Source organism: Brachyhypopomus gauderio, chromosome 6, assembly GCF_052324685.1.
Source record: "Brachyhypopomus gauderio isolate BG-103 chromosome 6, BGAUD_0.2, whole genome shotgun sequence".
NCBI lineage: Eukaryota > Metazoa > Chordata > Actinopteri > Gymnotiformes > Hypopomidae > Brachyhypopomus > Brachyhypopomus gauderio.
Window position 1 is genome coordinate 14,993,624 of NC_135216.1, and position 17,896 is coordinate 15,011,519.

The window sequence follows — 17,896 nt, forward strand, 5'->3', positions numbered from 1 at the left end:
ATCAGTCATTTCCTAGTGAATACAGAGATTGGCCCAACGTTAAAGAGCTGAAAACAGAAGCTTGCGGGACGAGGCGTGTGATGGATCAATATGTGGGGTTTGTCCCTCGGGGAAGTGATCCCAAGTTCAGCTGGAGCGCTATGCACTAAGGTGATGCAAATAAATAAATAAAATAATTATAGGGGGGAAAAAAAGCTTGCTTGCCATACATAATCAAACTGTTACGATAAAGACAATTGTCTGCAAATGTCCATTGTGTCTCATTAATTATTACAGGAGATAAGAATATTTACTCTAGTTCACAAAGCACCCAGATAGTGTGGGCTCAGAAAGGTATTTCTTATCAGGCTTCGGCAAGTCCTGCTGACAAATGACTTCAAAGGTGAAGAATGCTGTTGAACAGAGCACTCAAAACTCGAGAAAAGTGGTCTCGTGTTGTAAAAGCATAGATTTGAATACCTTTCCAAACTACTGGCTTGAGGAGCTCGAGTGCATTTAATAACCACTATCAGTAGCCTGACGTCTTCCAATCCCTCAGTTTAAACAGTTGTATATATACACTAAGCACAGTTGAATAATTGATCGGTGACTGTAACGTTGTTGCGGTTTGAGTGTCAGGATGTGGTGCGTAGTCACTGTTCAGCCAAGCATGCCTCCTTACACACACTAATACTTTATTAAGCTTAGCGAAAACCTCTGTATTGCACTTGAAACATATTAATCTGGACTTAACCAAGCAATAAAAAAGTTTCAAGACTGCAGGCTTATATAAACACAAAATGGTCAATATGAGCAGCACCAAACACACATGGTATTGGAAAATGATGTGTGATATCCACACAGTCACCTTTGCCTTTGACAGTATATTGTTTAAATACCAATCAAGCCACGCTATGACTGATGGGTCATCGACTTGCTCATGAAGGACACAACAGGTAAAAGCAGCAACCACAGAAATCCACCTCAACATTGCGCAGCACCCACAAGACTGCAGCAGATCAGGGCACAGCCTGAAGTGACCCGACACTGGCAACGGGGAGGCCGATCAATACCGCCGTGCGGGAGGAAGCACGCATCGTACCGCCAATCCTCCCAAAATGCAGAAAGTGCCCTGTGAATAGCACGTTGATTAATTGGACGGGTGGGATAGGGGAAGCGTGGCCGTTCGCCAGGACGCTGGAACGAGGCCGTTCAGTGAAGTGCTGCTTCGTGTCTATAAAATTTGCTCTGATGTGCAATCAGATGAGCAGGACGGAGCTGGAAGTGAAGGCTGGAGTGATTGGTGCAGCTCTTCCTGATTGGTCCGTATCACAGAGAGCACTTAAAAAAAACAAAGCAGATTGATAACATATGTAGGATCTTCTGTTCTGTCTTTTATCATGCGATGAATACGATCCTACAGGGAGGCCCATCATAGGAACTCACAACACAAGGTTTATTCAATTTGTAAAGTGGAACCACTTAACAATAAGACTGCCATTATATTTGGTTTATGAATGGTTTAAATGTTAAATAAATGTTGATTAATGGTTAACTAGGTCATAAACTTTCAAATCATTGATAAGCAGTTATAAAACAAATTAATATGGAACTATAATACTGTGAACTGCTGACCCATCTAATTTTAATTTAGTAACTTTATATGTTAAGGTAATCAGTATTACAAAATAATTATCAATTTTAAAAATAAATTCTTCTTCCTCGTAGCCGTTAAATGATTGTAACTGATTAACAATTGACAAGTGTGCTTAATAATTAGCAAGATCTGGGTTATAATGCTAATAGATGAATGTTGGTGATTGGGTGTATAATCAAATGTTATTTGATATTTTGCCCTTTTTGCATTTTTCATAATTGAAGAAATAACCATTAATGAACTGAATGTCAGTTCCTGTCAACTATACAGCAATTATCTACAGAGTTGCCCCGATTGCTACGTAGCCATGGCTCACTTCAGCTTCTCACTACTAAACGTCCAACTCCTGACATCAGCCACCCTCACTGGCTCAGAGCTGCTCCACTCCTCTCTGAGCCCGACGTGCCGAGCTGCCTCCTCAGTCCGGCCGAAACGGGACACGGCGCTGTCTGTAGCCCACCAGCTGCCAGCCGGAGAGAAGAGCCCCCCCAGGACCCTTCAAAGGCGCCCTGGAGAAAGTCCCTCTCTCTGTCTGCTGCATCCCTCTGACTGGTGCAGTGTGCAAATCTCAGCGAGGGAGAGGAGGGACTGCACACTTCTGTGGTGGTGAGGGAAGTCTTTTAAGGAAAGAAGAAGATGGAAAAGAAAGTGACGGTCAAAAAAGGGCAACCATTAAAACCTCCATTTGTGGCCATCACTTTAAGAAAGTTCCGAAAGGAAAGGTTAGGCTAGGTGTGGATGGTATCTACCCTGGCTTTTAACTATCCGGTTTGGTTTGAAATAGAATGTAACTGCACTAAAAGGGCCAACTCAAAAGTGAGAAGTCACTGCTAATGTCAGTTTCCACTTTTTTGATTGAATCCTGGTGTCAGGAAACATTAAAAATCACAGACAACAACAAAAAAAAGAAAGAAAAGCAGTTCCTTCTCATTATTTTTGTAGACATTTGTAGACATTTAGGAGACTAAGCAAAAAGAAATTGTACACGACATATAAAGGAAATTAACAAATGAAATTAGGATCATGTTTTGCCGAAATTAGATCAGAGGTAACAACAGGAACACAAACTGCATTGTTAAACACTGACGCTGCCAGTGATGGAAAACCCGTAACAGACGAGTAATTCTAGCCTGAACCGCACCAGTGTAGACAGCCACAGCAGACTGATGAAACTGCTAAAAACACAGGTCATCACTCCTAAATGTAATCAGGCTGCTAATTACCACAGAGCTGCCATTTGGAAACCATCTGTAGCCAAAGCCAAGAACCAAAACCAGTAGGCTATTAACATACTGGACACCAAACCTGTAGCTTATCACAAAGAAAGAAATGTGGTTACATATAACTCTTCATCTTGTGGACAGAATTATTTTTAAAGAAAGCCAAGCGAGTGCTTTAGCCCGCGTTGCCTGTTTCTGGGAGCGTGAGGGCAGGCCTCTGCTGTCCGAGTGGCTCTCAGCTGTGCAGAATGTAGAGTATCAAGATGGGCTGGAGCGGTTCTGAAGACACGAAGCAACACACATCATTATTATTTCATAAGTCTCATCTGTGTCTCAAATATGATTTATAGTTTAATAACGTTAGCCTCAATTCATTAAAAGTTTCAGATCAGAACTATCAGAAATTAGAATTTTAGATGAAACTTTCTAATTATTATCTGATATGCTTAATTTCCATTAATATCCACCGATCAGCTACTAATTAGAAACATCTTTAAACCTGATAGGTATGCAGTTCTACAATAGCTCCGTGATCAATGTTAGCTATAATTTACCTCGTTGATTGTCATTTTTAGTACTGCAAGACGCTGGCTGGTTATTTTTGGGTGGTTGGACAGTCTCAAACCAGCAGTGACAGACTCGTAAAACCCCGGCTCTGTAAAGCTGTACCTGTTAAACTTGTACGAGCTCAACGCACACAACCAAGCCATTTCAATTTCAGTGTTAAAACTCTATTAATATGTTAAAAATAGTCTACCACATACAGCCCACCACTAAATACTTGTTCATCAGTAGTTCTGTGGTTAGAAACATACTACATTAATGTTGACCAGAGGCGTTGGAGAGCAAAGAATTTCTGCATTAATATGCACTACAAATGCATTCTACGTGTCCAATAAGGCCAGTCAGTCTAGGGGGGCCAGTCAGTCTAGGTCAGCGTTCCTAATAAAGTGGCTTGTAAGTGTATATGCAGGAAGGGAACATGGGTAATAGCGTTTCATTTTACTGCCACACTCATTTTACTTTAACTGATTTCCACTACAACTGTGTAACAACCAATCTCCACTGCATCCTTACCAGAGGACGGCGAATAGCTTTCAATCCTGCTGCCTTGCTCCCAGTGTCCTCGAGGTCATGATCTGTTTGGCCATATAAAGTGACAAAGTTTTGGCCATATAAAGTCACAACCATTACCCGTCAAAAGGGAGAACAACTGGGTGGCGGTCCAGATAGCTCTCTCTCAGCGATGTAAGAGGTCCGATGTTCTGTTCAGATCGGGTCATGTGCCTACGGATACAGGGAGGGCCACAGTCGTCTCAATGTACAGGTCATGAAGGACTCTGGTTAGTGCTTCTCCTCTCCATCAGGAGGCCTGGACACATCTGACCCCTGATCCCACAGCAGCCTCTGCTCTGATCACAGCAGATAGCGCTGCTTTCTGGCACTCCCGTTTCCTCGGAGAACTGGCCATGGGAAAAGGTTGCAACGGTTGTCTCATTAGAACTGCTTTGTTTTGAAAAAACCTGTGATGGTGTAGAGATCAGTACTTATTAACGCTAACAGATGTGGATGGAGGAACTGTGAAATGACACAATGAATGCAACAGCATGCTGCAAAGTTTGCCAAAATGTTTTGTTATTACTTTATTAATTATTATTATCATTATCATCATCATCATCATCATTATTCAAGTTTAGATGCATCAGACATCTTTGCCATCTTTGTTGAATCTTTTTGCATGTAAAATCCTACAACACAAAGTTAAGGTGGCAGTTGAAGAAAACCAAAATAAAGAAATTCTAAACCATCATCTATGCACTTTAAATGCAGCAAAAGTGTAAAAACAATAACGTTCTAAAAACAATAGTTAAAACATTTACATAGTTTTGCCTTCTGTGTTGACCAGGGCCAAACGGGCTTCCAGGCACGAGCAAATACTCCTTTGTGTTTCATTGTTGGAGAGACCTTGCAAAAGGCCTTCCCGGAAAAAAAGGCACAATCTTGTTTGCTTATTACAATGCAGTACCTGTTCATACTCATAGCATGCTAATAAAACATTTCATCTTTCTTCTTCCTTGGCAATAAACAGAATAACTGAAGTGCAAGCGTTAAGATAATTACAAATTAAAATTGAAAGACTGGAGAAAATCCTCGTTACGTAATACCCAACTATAAATGTTCCAATGAAAAGCAACAGTTCATAATTATTTCAGTTATTTTCCAAGAGGCGTTTGCAGTTAAGCAGCATCATAAGGCTATAGTAAGGACCTGTGAAACACAGAGATGTCCTTGAGACATCCAGAGCACCTCTCTCTCTCTTCTCTCTCCCTCTCTCTCTCTCCCTCTATCTCTCTTTTTCTCCCCCTCACCTGCCCAGTTCATATAAATAATATCTGTGGGTAGCCAGTCAAGACCCAGATCACTGAGCCCATGGCCAGGACAATGGAACTGTGGGTAGGAGAAATGCACAGTGGAACAAAACAGAGTACACACATCTCCAAGCTTCTAGCAAACAAAACATGACCTGCTGTGGGCTAAAATGACTAAAATAGACTTGGAGATTTCTTCTCAGGGGAAGAAAAAAACAAACAACAACAAAAACAACAAACACACCTGATAATCTACAATGTTGATCTTGTGATATTTTGGTATAGTAAATTATTTTCAAAGTAATCAAGATATTTAATGGCAAAACCTTTGATCAGTAAGAGCTTCTGATTTATTCTGCAGAAAGAGGAGTTGCAAAGGGGCGTGTGAAGTATAGCTTAGCAGAGCACAACCGTGTCATACTTCTCTAAGAAAAACTTCACCACAAGGCACCTAAGACGTCCAATGCTGACAGCAGCTAATATATTTCCGAGCATAATGCAGAGGAATTGGCAGGTTAATTATCAAAGTTTGTTTCAAATAGGAAACCGTGAAAAGGTTTTCCTGTACTTTCTAAAGTACTACCCAACAATGTGGAATTCAACAGAATTCGTGGAGTTTGAAATGCTCTGGACAGTGGCGGGGCAGTGCGTTTGGGATCTAAAGAGATCTATTCGCATCTCCAGCACACCGAAATTAGCACATAGAGCCTAATCAGCTACTCTTCAATTAGTTCAAAGTCTGTAGACAAATACCAGGAGATAATTACAAGCTATTGAGCTATAAAGCACATGTAAATGAATAAGGTGACACAACAACGTTGTGAAGGACAGCGGCTGGGATGGAGAGGCCTTTGATGGCCAATGAATCAAACACACACCTCTGCTCCATGTTCCACTTAAAGACAGAAAAGACTGTTTATGTGACAGAAAAATAATTAGCAGATGTTTGCTTCATTACCTTGTTTGCTACATTTGCAAATGTAAACTTTTTCAGAGCTCAAGGCCCATATTCAGACGCAAGTTCAATGTTGCATATCAACATATCAGGTAGAAAATGCTCTGTACATTATATCAGGCACTGGTAATATGATTATTCCTATTAACAACAGAAAAAAATAGATTTTTTCCATTCCTTCCCAATTTTCTAGAGTGATATTTCAGTTTGCATCCCAGCATCTAAGGCAGCAGCTCACGTCTTGATGGCCCAAACCAACTTCCTGGAGAAAGACAAATACAATAGAGAAAAGCAACTCGGTCATGAGAGAATTAGTATAATATTAACCAGAGACAGGAAGGCCTAAACGCATGTGTCTTTGCTATTTTATCCATATACATTCCCTGAGGATGCTTGTTTTGAGGATGAAAGTCACTTATGCTGTTGCTATAGTGATGGAGGACTGGCATGTTTACACACTCTTTGCCACGCAGGCATCCGCGCTTTTCCCTTAAACCAGGTAAGAGAATTTTCCAGAAGGCTGTGAACAGCCCTGGTGTAATGAGCAGAATTCAGTTTGAGTAGATGTACCCAGCTCACTGAACTTCTTGGTCAAAATTGCATGTCTGGGAAATAACAATGGAAAAAAAAATCTAAATTGAAAAGCTACTTGTACCATTTTCCTCAAAAGCTGTTCTTTAAAAAAAAAACGTGAAAACAGAGAGCTTCTCGGTTCTGAACTCTGACAGAAATGCTATGCTGACTGAAGTTGCTGAGGCACCAGGAGCCATCTTGGCACGTTTAGAGCAAAACAAAAGTCACGGGATTTATTCGTACGTTTTGTCGTTTCTCCTTCTGAGCCTCTGCTTGGATTCCTTAGATACTGCTCTAGTTGTGCTGGGTGGGCGGGGCCTAGGCGTCCGAGACCTGGGGGCTGGGCTCTGGGAGGGGCCTGTGGAGGCCTCGCTGGATGTGGGTGGTGAAGTCGTACTTGTCTGCGCAGGCGTGCAGGCAGAGGCTGCACTGGAAAGCCCCGCCGTCGCCATGGCAGCTCATGTGAAGGGCGTACATGACCTCATCCAGGAAGAGGATGCCGCAGTGAACACATTTGCTGCACGCCTCGTCCTGAGTGCCCTGGTCCACCTGCTCGGGCCCGGCGGGCCGCGTCTCAGGAGCAGCCTCCTCCTCCTTGGCCTCCGCCGGCCTCTCGCGCTCCACCTCCCTGTCCATGGGCGGAGAGGCCCGCCTCTCGGGCGGGGCCTTATCCTTGGAGGTGGCCGCGCCGTTGGGCACCGGGCTAGGCTTGGAATGCTTCATGGCCAGGTCAAGAGGGGTGTCGCTGTCAGGGCCCGACGTGGGGGGCGGCGGGAAGTGAGGGGGCAGGCCGAAGGCAGGGTAAGGCACGAAGCTTTGGCACGGGTTGGGCAAGCCGGCCATATGGCCCAGATAATGGCCCGGGTTGCTCGGCATAGACATCTTGTATTTAGTCCAGAAGCGCAGCCAGTCGGCCTCGCTCTGCAGGTCGCTGTGGAGGAAGGGCAGACCGAACAGAGGGTACTGGTACTTCTCGATGGGGCTGCCCGGGGGAGAGTAGCTGGCCTGCTTGGACGGGCGCATGTACTTCTCGATGGGGCTGCCCCTCTCGGACCCGGCCTTACCGTCGGGGCCGCCCTGCGGGCCCGCGCTCAGCCCGTTGCCCTCGGCGCCGCCCTCGGCCGGGCTCTTGTGCGCGTGCAGCGGGGGCATGCGCTTGTGGATCTCCAGCGTCTGGCTGACCAGGAAGGCGTGGGTGGAGCGCGGGCTCGGGTGGCACTTGGGCGGCGCCGGGCCGTAGCCCTCCAGCTTGGCCAGCTGCGCCTGAGGGTCGGGGCGTGGCGTGGCGTCGGGACGAGGAGGAACCCCGTCGGGCGGGACTTCGTCGGGCCGGCGCTCCAGGGGGCTGCCGTTGAGGCGCTCGTCACCGTTGCCCCGCTGCTGCTTGGGCCCGGCCTGCTCGGACGAGAGGCCGTCTGGGTTCAGGCGCTTGCGCGTACGCCGCCGGATGATCTGCTCACCGTTGTTCTGCTTGATGATGTTTAATGGCCTGGGGGTCTGAAAAGACGGGGGGAAGTGAGGGAGACAGATAAAGTCAGAGAGAGTAGAAAGATGGAGTAAAACAGGAGACAGGGACAGAGAGAGGAGAGAGATTTTGGTTTTAAGGCATTTGATCCTCAGTTTTCAAAGCAGCAAAGGATAAAACACAACAGCAGTGTCAGAGTGAGGCCAGCACGGGTGTGTAGCTCTCCAGCAGTGCTGGGAGTGTTGCGTTCACAGCTGACCTCTCTGTGCTGTGTTTTTGATTGTTATTATCACATCAGATTTTGTGGCTGCCATGATGTTAATGTTGTGCAAAGAATGTTACAAGTGCAGTGTGTTAAGTAGTAGCAGAAAAAATAGGAACTCAAATGAAAAGCTGCACCTCCTTGAAAGGATCTATACGGGTTAATACATATGAAAAGAAACAGGTGTGTGTATGTGTGTGTGTGTGTGTGTGTGTGTGTGTGTGTGTGTGTGTGTGTGTTCATGAGTTTGGAGATCATACACTTTCATGTCTGGGTTCCCTTCATGTGAAACTTTTTGTCATTTGTGAACTTTTTCCCACTGCAGTGTCACACCTACATCAAGAAGACAACAGATTACAAAAACAGAACGTTGTGTAATCTGACTGCAGACGCCTTCCTGGGGAGTCACGAAGCGCTCCAGAACGCTGCCTCTGTTTATCTTCCGCTTCAGAAGAGGAGAGATATTTTGGGTCTGAAATCCTCATTGCACTACGGCTTTGATATTAACATTTCCACAGAGCAACGAGTGTGATCGGGTAACGCTCAGGTGCCACAGTCATGATGAAGGAGCTTCTCGTGTGAAGAGCAAGAATGCTACAGACTGCCTACAATGTTTACATCTGTCCTACAAACGCTCCCAGTTCTAATGAGATTTCATCGCAATGATTCATCTCTTCCGGGACTCTGAGAGCACACGCCCCTAATTAGGCCAGTTAGCGTAATAATCAGTCATCAAAAGGCTATTAATTATTATCGCTTTGTTACTGTTAACTCTGCAAAGCTATTGCGCAGGCTACCTCATCCGGACACTGAAGACACACCCCCTTTTTTCACAGATAACCAAGTGTCACCTCCTGGGTTGAGTCACTCATTCCCAGGGCATGGGCGTACAGCTTTGAAATGGCACAGTGTGTGCCCAGATTAATGGACAGGCTTGAAAACCTGAGAACAGAGTGAAAAAGATCAGAAAACGACCCCCTGTAGGAGAGTGCCAAACCTCCCTCACCAGAATCTGAATGATTTTAATCTAAAAATTAAACACTCTGGTGTCCATGAGAATAAACAGGGGGGAAAAGCTTATGGGTCATTATGGGTGCATGTTTGGAGTGAAGAATTCAAATCTTTGTTGAATTCAGAAACCTCACAGCTACCAAATGCACTGAGCTAACCAATGCTAACCAAAAACTAAAAACACTTTTGGCTTTAACACTAGAAGTCCCAGAGAAGGGTCTTTCAACACTTCTACTATCGGAACCCAGAGAAGGGTCGAGAGAACTGAAGGATTTTAGCTAACACCCTATTATCAGCTGTAAGCAGGCACTTTTGTTCTGTAAATAAGGCCATTACTGGCGCACCACAGGAGGGGGCATGCTTCAGCTCACAACTAATTGTTGTTTTTCATTGAGTTTGGCCATTTAGTTTCTAGTTAGTTCTATTCAGTTTATTGTATTTTATAATATAAAGGTTATATATATTGTATTTAGTTTAGTTTTATCTGAGCAACAAAGCACAAACAATAAATTATTTTTTTATATTTTAAATAGAAAATTTGAAATTTTATAGCCAGGTACATGTGAGTAATGACCAGAAGCATTTGTGTCTAAGTCAGGAGGACTGAAATTTCAGCATGAGAAACATACAAAAGAACAACTGTTATGTTTCCATGCTTTTTTATGTTCCATGCTTTTTATTATTGCCATAAAATTATACAAAAAATACAAGGAATAAAACAATTCCACACATATTTACACAATAGGCTGCAGTGCAGGGCTGTGTGTGTGTGTGTGTGTGTGTGTGTGTGTGTGTGTGTGTGAGTGGCATGTCCTTCTTGTGTGACTAGCACTTTAGCAGTCACTCAGCAGTCTGTCAGAACATGCCTGGCATTGCCAGGGTATCTCCCTGGTACATTTGCCACACGTGTATCTGTAGCAGTCCACACATCTCACATTTGCACAATTGTTCATGAGTGTTCTCATCAGAGCATTCACATACAACTATCTACCCAGTCTGCCAGTCCCTCATTTGGGGAGAAAGCTACAGTATTGTGGCTATTCCCACTTTAGTGACCCCATTTTGTTTCTCTTTCACTCAGACAATAAAATATTCCAATACAGTGAGGACATGCACCTAAGACGAAAATTTCAGACCCCTCCATGATTAAAAATTGTCTAAATTGTCTAAAGTTGGGAATAGCCACAATAGTGTAGGTTTCTCCCCAAATGAGGGAGTGGCAGACTGAGTGGATAATTGTATGTGAGTGCTCTGTTGAGAACATTTCAACTTTATTGTATATATTTCTAAACTTACATCATGTCCTCTGTAGCTTCTGCTCTCAGCCAGGCCCTCTGACTGCCTCTCTCACCTTATGCATGTCCCCTGCACAACAATGCAGCTGGGGGATGGGCAGACACACTCAGGACCAGCTTACAGACTTTTGCATGACCTTTTTTGAGGTGGATCAACACAATTAATTTGGTAATTTTTTTCAAAATTGTTATTTTGAACCCACTTATCTTTTTTAGAAGAAAAACATTACTAACATTACTACATTTCTACCTGAGCCTGCCAAAAGCCAGTGCTGAGGTATTTTGGATCATGAGGCCATGAGGCCATCCTTTGTCATGCAGCCACTTCTAGGTAGACGGGGGGATGGGTGATAGTGTGAGCTATGTTGATCCATTGACTCAGACGGAGAAGAAAAGACCCTTTCAGAGAAATCTGAACTTTAGCTATTTTGACCAATAATCATGTCACCTTTTGCAGTGAGAAAAAACTTTTTATAATAAAGAGAAAGATGACTGTAGCCACCTACATGTGGATGAAAATTCATGTCACCACACATTTCACTTACTCTGTTGACTGAGAAGCAAGGATAGCAAAGGTTTCCAGTACACAGCAGGCTTTGGACATGATCCTGGAGGGGCCGTGGGCGGGTGGGGTTCCCTGGTCTTTCTCTGCCTGCCTCTGGCCTCTGGGGCCTTGCTAATAAGTACATTCTGTACATTTATCCTATGTTGCACTTACATAAACACACACACTCACACACACATGCATCAGTCATTTGTGCTGTATGTCTTACTTTCTGCTCTTCATTTAGTAGCAGCAGTTGGTGAATCATTTGAGCTGTTTTTTCTGCTCTTCTGTCTTTTCCCTTTTTACTTTCTCTCCCCCTCTTTTCTCTCCTGTCCTGTATGGTTCACCTAACCCCAATTGTTTTTATCACTATTGTACTGTATTATACAGAATTGTTTTCTTTTGATTCTTACATGAAAACAAAGTTGTCCTCCAAAGGTGAAAGGGTGGAGGTGGGCCAAAAAAAAGTTTGAAAAGCCCATATGAAGCAATTTTCAAGCCTAGGGTCACAAACGTCACACACAACACATTGTTAGTTTTCAGAGAGTAGTGAAAATCTGTAGTAGTGATATCTCTTTTGGTAAGATTTCCTAAATTTCCTATTTTTGTTTGCTGGTTATGGCTGTATTTGGAAGAGACACACATGCGAAATCTTGATCTTGAAGTTAAAATTGCTCAATAATATTATTCTATTTCAAGTAGCTGAGGGTTTTTTGTATACATTTATGTAAAAACATTTTTACCTATTAGCAGTTTTTCAAAAGACAAAACTACTTAAAATAAGGTTAAAAATATCAGAGCCATTTTGACTAATCAATATGCCACTTATATGCCATTATAATTCAAATATTATGTTTGTGTCAATTTCACATTATTTCAACCTTTCACAAATAAAATCTCAAACATATGGTTCTGTAGATGAGGAGACTTCTTGCAAGAGATCTTGCACAGTCTCATATGGCAGCCAAGGAGGTGCAAGCTTTCAGCAGCAACCACCCATACCTGACACACGCCTCATTTACATAACACTGGAGGCAAGTTCAGCTCTTCTCCCCCCTGCTGATTCCTCAGGCAGTGGACACTTTTGCAAATGAATGGATGTTAATTGGAGCCACCAGAGGTGTCAGTTTGGACTAAGGTTCTTTGGACCCTCTTTTGGGACTTCAGGGGGGTGGTTGAAATTTCAGGGACTTCTAGTGTTAATTAGATATCTATATGTATAGAAATAGTTTCACATATATGAAGCTCTCTACCTATTAAATTATTAATTCAGAATGAGCTGGAAAAGTGGTGTTTTCTAAATTGAATTCACCATTTCAATTGACCAAAATCTTCTTCAAATTTTCCGTGTCTTAAAACTACTTTTTTCCTCATTTAGTTTGACCATCTTTCCATTAAAATGCCAACCTCAGCTCCAGGAACCCAATATGTTTGTTTTAGAGGTAAGAAATAGAAAGCCACTGTGCGTGTCGGATGGCAGCCCTTCTCAGACCAGTCAAACGCACACGCATCCGTGCGCAGCAGTTCTGCTAAGCTCTGCCGCCCCTGCTGCTACAGACGAGCTGCTCTGTGCTTTACTGCTTCAGGTGTGATCACAAAGTGGACGCCAACTTACTTCCGATTGGTCCGCAGAATTAAAATACACACTGTGGATTGGCTGGAAAATGACCTGTAAACTGCTTATGTGTTGTGTTTGAATGAGTGGAGTAGGGATTCATCTTACTGGCAGCAAGACCAACATCCCCCTCCTCCAAACCAAATACAAAGAAAAACATACAAAGAATCTACTGGAATGGCCTGTTTAACATTCAAAACAGTGTTCTGAATGTTAAAGTTTTAGGAATGAATAGCGCAGAGTTAGGAGAGATACAAATCTGAACCAGAGCAGTTTAAAGATCATGATTTATTCTATTTATGAAGACTGATACAAAATAATTACCATTTGCATCTATTTATTCTCATTGTAAAATTCCTGTCATTGGCAACCCTTGAAGAATAGAGAACCATGTCATCATGCTCTCTCGTCCACACCCTCGTCCACAAACTCCTCTTTATTCCTCTGTCCCCACCCTGCCTCAGGTCGACGTCAGTACACTATTCGCAAACTTTATCCAGCTGACAGGTCTCGTCTCACTCACCGCTCCACCACCAGACATGCTGCCCCCATCCCGCCTCCTCCGCAGACGTCTCCCACAATCCACCAGGAGATCCAGCTAATTGGGTGGGCGCAGGCAGGCGACGAAGGTGAAACCTTCTTTCTTCAGGGCACAGGAGCGAATTCACCACCAGAGAATGAAAATGAGTCTGCTCTGATTTGGACGTTTGCCAGCTACGAGGAGCGAATGCTGCAGGGGATGTGAAGCCCACACGGCAGCTGGTTACCGTGGCTGGTTACCGTGACTGCACTCTGATCTGTCGTCATAGTTTCAGGGCAGGACCGGCAGTAGGAGACGAGACGATGCGAGGATGAGAGAGAACACATCATTCTCTCTTCCCCGACAGCGCTTTCCCCTTCAGACTGCAGGGAAATGAGATTTATGCAGAAACACAGTTCCACAAAGGCTCCTGGCCCTGTACCATATGTTCTATGCAAAACGAAGAAGTGTATATTCTGAGGAACATTTGGCCATTTGAGAGCAAAGTCGAACAGTTAAATCAGTTAAACAGATTTCCTGGTGCCTCCATGTGCAATGCCACTTGCTGGAGGGTGTGGAGTAGCACACATGCACTCACGGCAAGCAGGGAGTCCGTCTGGAGCGCCGAACTGCATGAGCAGTTACACAAGAAGGAAGAGCGCCCTCTACTGATGGACCTGGGCGGCCCTCAGCCTACATGCACAGAGACGCACGCGTCCACGCATGGAAACACACCCACACGCACACACCCATGCATGGACACACACACACACACCCCTACAAGCGTGTGCACTCACACCGATACACCAACACACACAAATTCTGCCACATTCTTCTCAACTCTTTGTCTGTATGCAGGATTTAAGGGTTTTCAGTTATTTCAACAGCTAAATGAATCTTCACAGTATTAGGATTCATTACAGATACTGCTTTATTAGAAAATGACTGGATTATTCAAATACTTTTCAATTTGCACCTCATTATGATTTTTGAAAGAACCTCTAAAAGCTACAGCTCAGCAAGGTTGGGGTAAAGTGAATTTTAAATACAGCATGACGATCTTCTTTACTAGAAAATTTGTACATTTTATTTAAACGAAAAATCTCTAAACAAATGAACAAAATCCACTGTACGCATAGTAGCTGCACCTCAAAAAAAAAAAACACAAAGAAGAAAAAAAGAGAAAGTGGAAGAAAATAAATGCAGGAAAACCCTGAAATTGTACTACACTTGGCAACAAATCCTGAGAGCACCTGGCAATAAAGAGATCTGCGATTCACCTCAGCCCTTCAGATGATCAAAACCACACGCTTCCTAGTTAAATATGATTTCTGGAGGACTGCACAGCTCCTATATTTTCGTCTATTCTCAAGACACGCCGAAAAACCCCGGAGCACTGTGAGAATCTCCGACTGCCTTCTGGAGTGCCTGGAGGCGATGGCCAACAGCACTTATCTCTGCTGAGGAGATGAAAGAGAAGCTGACGGATCTCAGAACCGGCATCTCTCTCTCTCCGCCGTGATGCCTCGCCGCACTCCTCACGCTCTGGCCCTGCGTGGGCCTCCACGCGGGCCCTGCCTCGTGCGCGCACACACACCGGGCTCTGCGTTTCAAACCCGCCGGAGCCATCGCCAGCCGGGGCGCGGAGCCGTGAGGATTTCGCAGGGCAAAAACGTGAGATTAACCCTTCGACTCCGCCGCGCTGCACGTGAGCAAAGCGACGGCACGCCAATATTCCAGACTTCTCTTTGAAGCTTGGGTCTCGGTTTTCTGGCCCTTCGACGTTGGTCTTTTTCACAGGCCCATGGAGCTGAAGGCTGCACAAAACCCTCAGTGCAGTTCTGTAGGCCTGCATTCCGCATAATAAGTGCTGCATCAATGAATTTTGCATGAAAGATGAAGTGGAGGCTTTTCACTGCGTTTTATACCCTGCAGAGGCACATACTCCGCACGCATGTTGAGTTCAATTATTAGAAGAAAAAATCTGAAAGACATTTACTGTTCCAGTCTGTTCGAGCATGAGGAACCCAGGCATACATCTAGAAGCCTCCACAGGCTGGTTTTATGAGGTGCTTTTATGAAATTATTATGAACAACATATAAAGTTTTTTTTTGCTGAAAAGCATAAAAATACCACTAGAAACTTGCTGTCACTCTGAAGGAGAATGTCTTTGGTACTAGTGTGACAACACTAAATCTCCAAGATGATTAATTAGCTGTCCAAGAGCCCTGTGATTGGACGAGCTGTCAGAAACCTACCCGGTAACTTCTTACCCCCTCCCTCACTCCCCGTCTCTCTCATTAGCCTCGAGAGAAAACATGACTCAGCAGTCACACGCTAAAAATAAGCTGCTGCAAACAAACAAACAAACAAACAAGGCATCCCATCATTGCCAGTAACGACATTCCAGGGAGCCAGATGCACTGCCCATCTTCTGTCCCTCCATCTTATTAAGTGCTGGTGAAGTGTGGTGTGTACACGTTCTGATGGTCCAGTGGAGAAGAACTCAACTGGGTCCACTGCTGCACCGGTGAAGGACACATCACATCTCAAACAGCCTGCGTGGAATCTTTGGTGGTGGAGGCCACACTGCTGTGCGGTTGATGACACACAAGTCTTCTCTCTCAGATACTTTTTTCTTTCTTTCTGCATCTGATGCCTTAGTTAGATGCATTCTGGTGGGGGGATTATTTACTTTACATAAACTGCTGAAATAACTGAATCTAAAAGTTACAACACCAAAACATTCTATTTTTTATTTTTTTTTTTGTAAGTTTCTGAATAATTCTAGATGTGTATGTGGCAAGATACAGTATGGATCAAAAGAAGATCGCCACAAGTCATCCAATTCGTCGACAGACAGCATTTCCTCCAATCTGGCAACCAAGCCAAGAAGCGGTGCAGACAGACAGTCAGATGTGAGCGCCTGTGGTGTGATGGGGGCCCACACAAACCACCAGGTGGCACGGCCCCTGAAAGAGCTCCTGTGGCCCGGCCGTGACGTGCCTAGCTACCTCGTCCTGACCGACCACACCGATTCAGGCACAGCCCTGTTAGCAGGGCCCCGCCACCCAGGCACTGGGGCAGATAGCCGGGACCAGCGCCGGGAAAGAGAGCCTCCACGATCAAATGCTTCTCATATTAGCGGGGGAAAAAATCTGTTGGCGCAGTGCAGTTCCGGCTGAGTTCCAGGGCTTAAATGTATGAGCAGAGTCAACTGCAGCAGCAGGCTACGGGCACGAGAACACTGCTCACTTTGTTTCGTCTGTGTAATTCCTCAAATTTTGACAAATTTGTTTACCTGCCATGTTTATTCTGACGCTGTTTCAAAGGAAGCACAAAGAAAACTTCTAGGTTTTAGGCCAGGACTTAAGCGCGAGCAAGAGGGAAGACACGTGCGCTCATGAACACACATGCACGGACGCTTGTGCACACGTGCGCTCACACACACGCACGGACGCTTGTGCACACGTGCACGCACGCACACAGATCTCGGGAGAGCAGAATATAACAACTAAACTGGGTTTTGCTCATTTTAGAGGCTAGATTTGAGACCTGTTCATATGGAGTATGTCTCAAATTCTCATTTAAACCAATAAATAAATAAATGTGCATCTGTTCAATGTTAGGCTGAAATTACATTTGATCTACATTATACATATATATTTTAGTTGTATCCTTTCAACTGCTCTCATCAGTTGCTCACAGCAGAGCGGAGTGTGGGGGAGAACGCTCACTCAGAAAGTTGAGAACATGCACTTGCGTGTGAGTGTGTGAATCTGTGACCCTGACAGGACTCACGAGGTTGGCCCTGCCGTTTGGGTTTAGCCAATCGTGAGAAAGCTCGCTGGAAAAAAGGGTTCACTAGGTGCTGGACCGTTTCTGGAGGGCCCCCGGCTGCCTGAGATGGCGGTGTGGACAGGAGGGCCATAGCTCCTCTGGTTGGGGGGGGGGGGGGGGGGGGGGGGGGGGGGGGGTCAGGCCACAGCCCTACAGCACACACAAGACGCGCTCATACAGCAGCGACTGGCCTCCTGCTGCGCTATTCAGACCAGCTCCCCCCTCTCGTGGAAACCGTAGGTGGGCTCCTGAGACGTCATCGCCAACCCCCACCCCCCTCCTCACCCCACAGCCCTCCCCCTCCCCACCCCACCCCCTCTCTGGTGTTCTCCTTAGACCCTCCCCCAAAACCCCCTTACCGAGTGGAGCTTCTGATAGAGGCCACACGCATTGCACACGTATCCCCCATTGGCGTTTTTCCTCCACAGTGAGGTCTTGGTGGTCAGACAGTTGGCGCAGAAGACCCCTGATCCTCGCCGCCGCTGCAGAGAGAGAGAGAGAGAGAGAGAGAGAGAGAGAGAGAGAGAGAGAGAGAGAGAGCGTCAAAGTGAGTGAGACTGTGGGCTACTGAGAAGGCTGAATAGAGG

The 17,896-nt window shown here is 44.9% G+C and overlaps 1 protein-coding gene across 8 annotated transcripts in view; it reads right to left on the minus strand.

Annotated features, from left to right (window-relative positions):
* Positions 1 to 4,465: 4,465 nt before the first annotated feature.
* trps1 (trichorhinophalangeal syndrome I) overlaps positions 4,466 to 17,896 on the minus strand; it is a 94,950-nt gene continuing 81,519 nt past the window's right edge. For 7 of the 8 annotated variants that reach the window (XM_077009036.1, XM_077009037.1, XM_077009035.1 and 4 more), the window contains 2 exons: positions 17,669 to 17,791; positions 4,467 to 8,250 (listed from right to left, as the gene is read on the minus strand). In XM_077009036.1, the coding sequence (XP_076865151.1) occupies positions 7,072 to 8,250; positions 17,669 to 17,791 (1,302 nt within the window). In that variant the 3' untranslated portion in view covers positions 4,467 to 7,071. Of the gene's footprint in view, positions 8,251 to 17,668; positions 17,792 to 17,896 lie in introns of all 8 variants that reach the window. The other variant, XM_077009043.1, reaches the window with a different exon arrangement.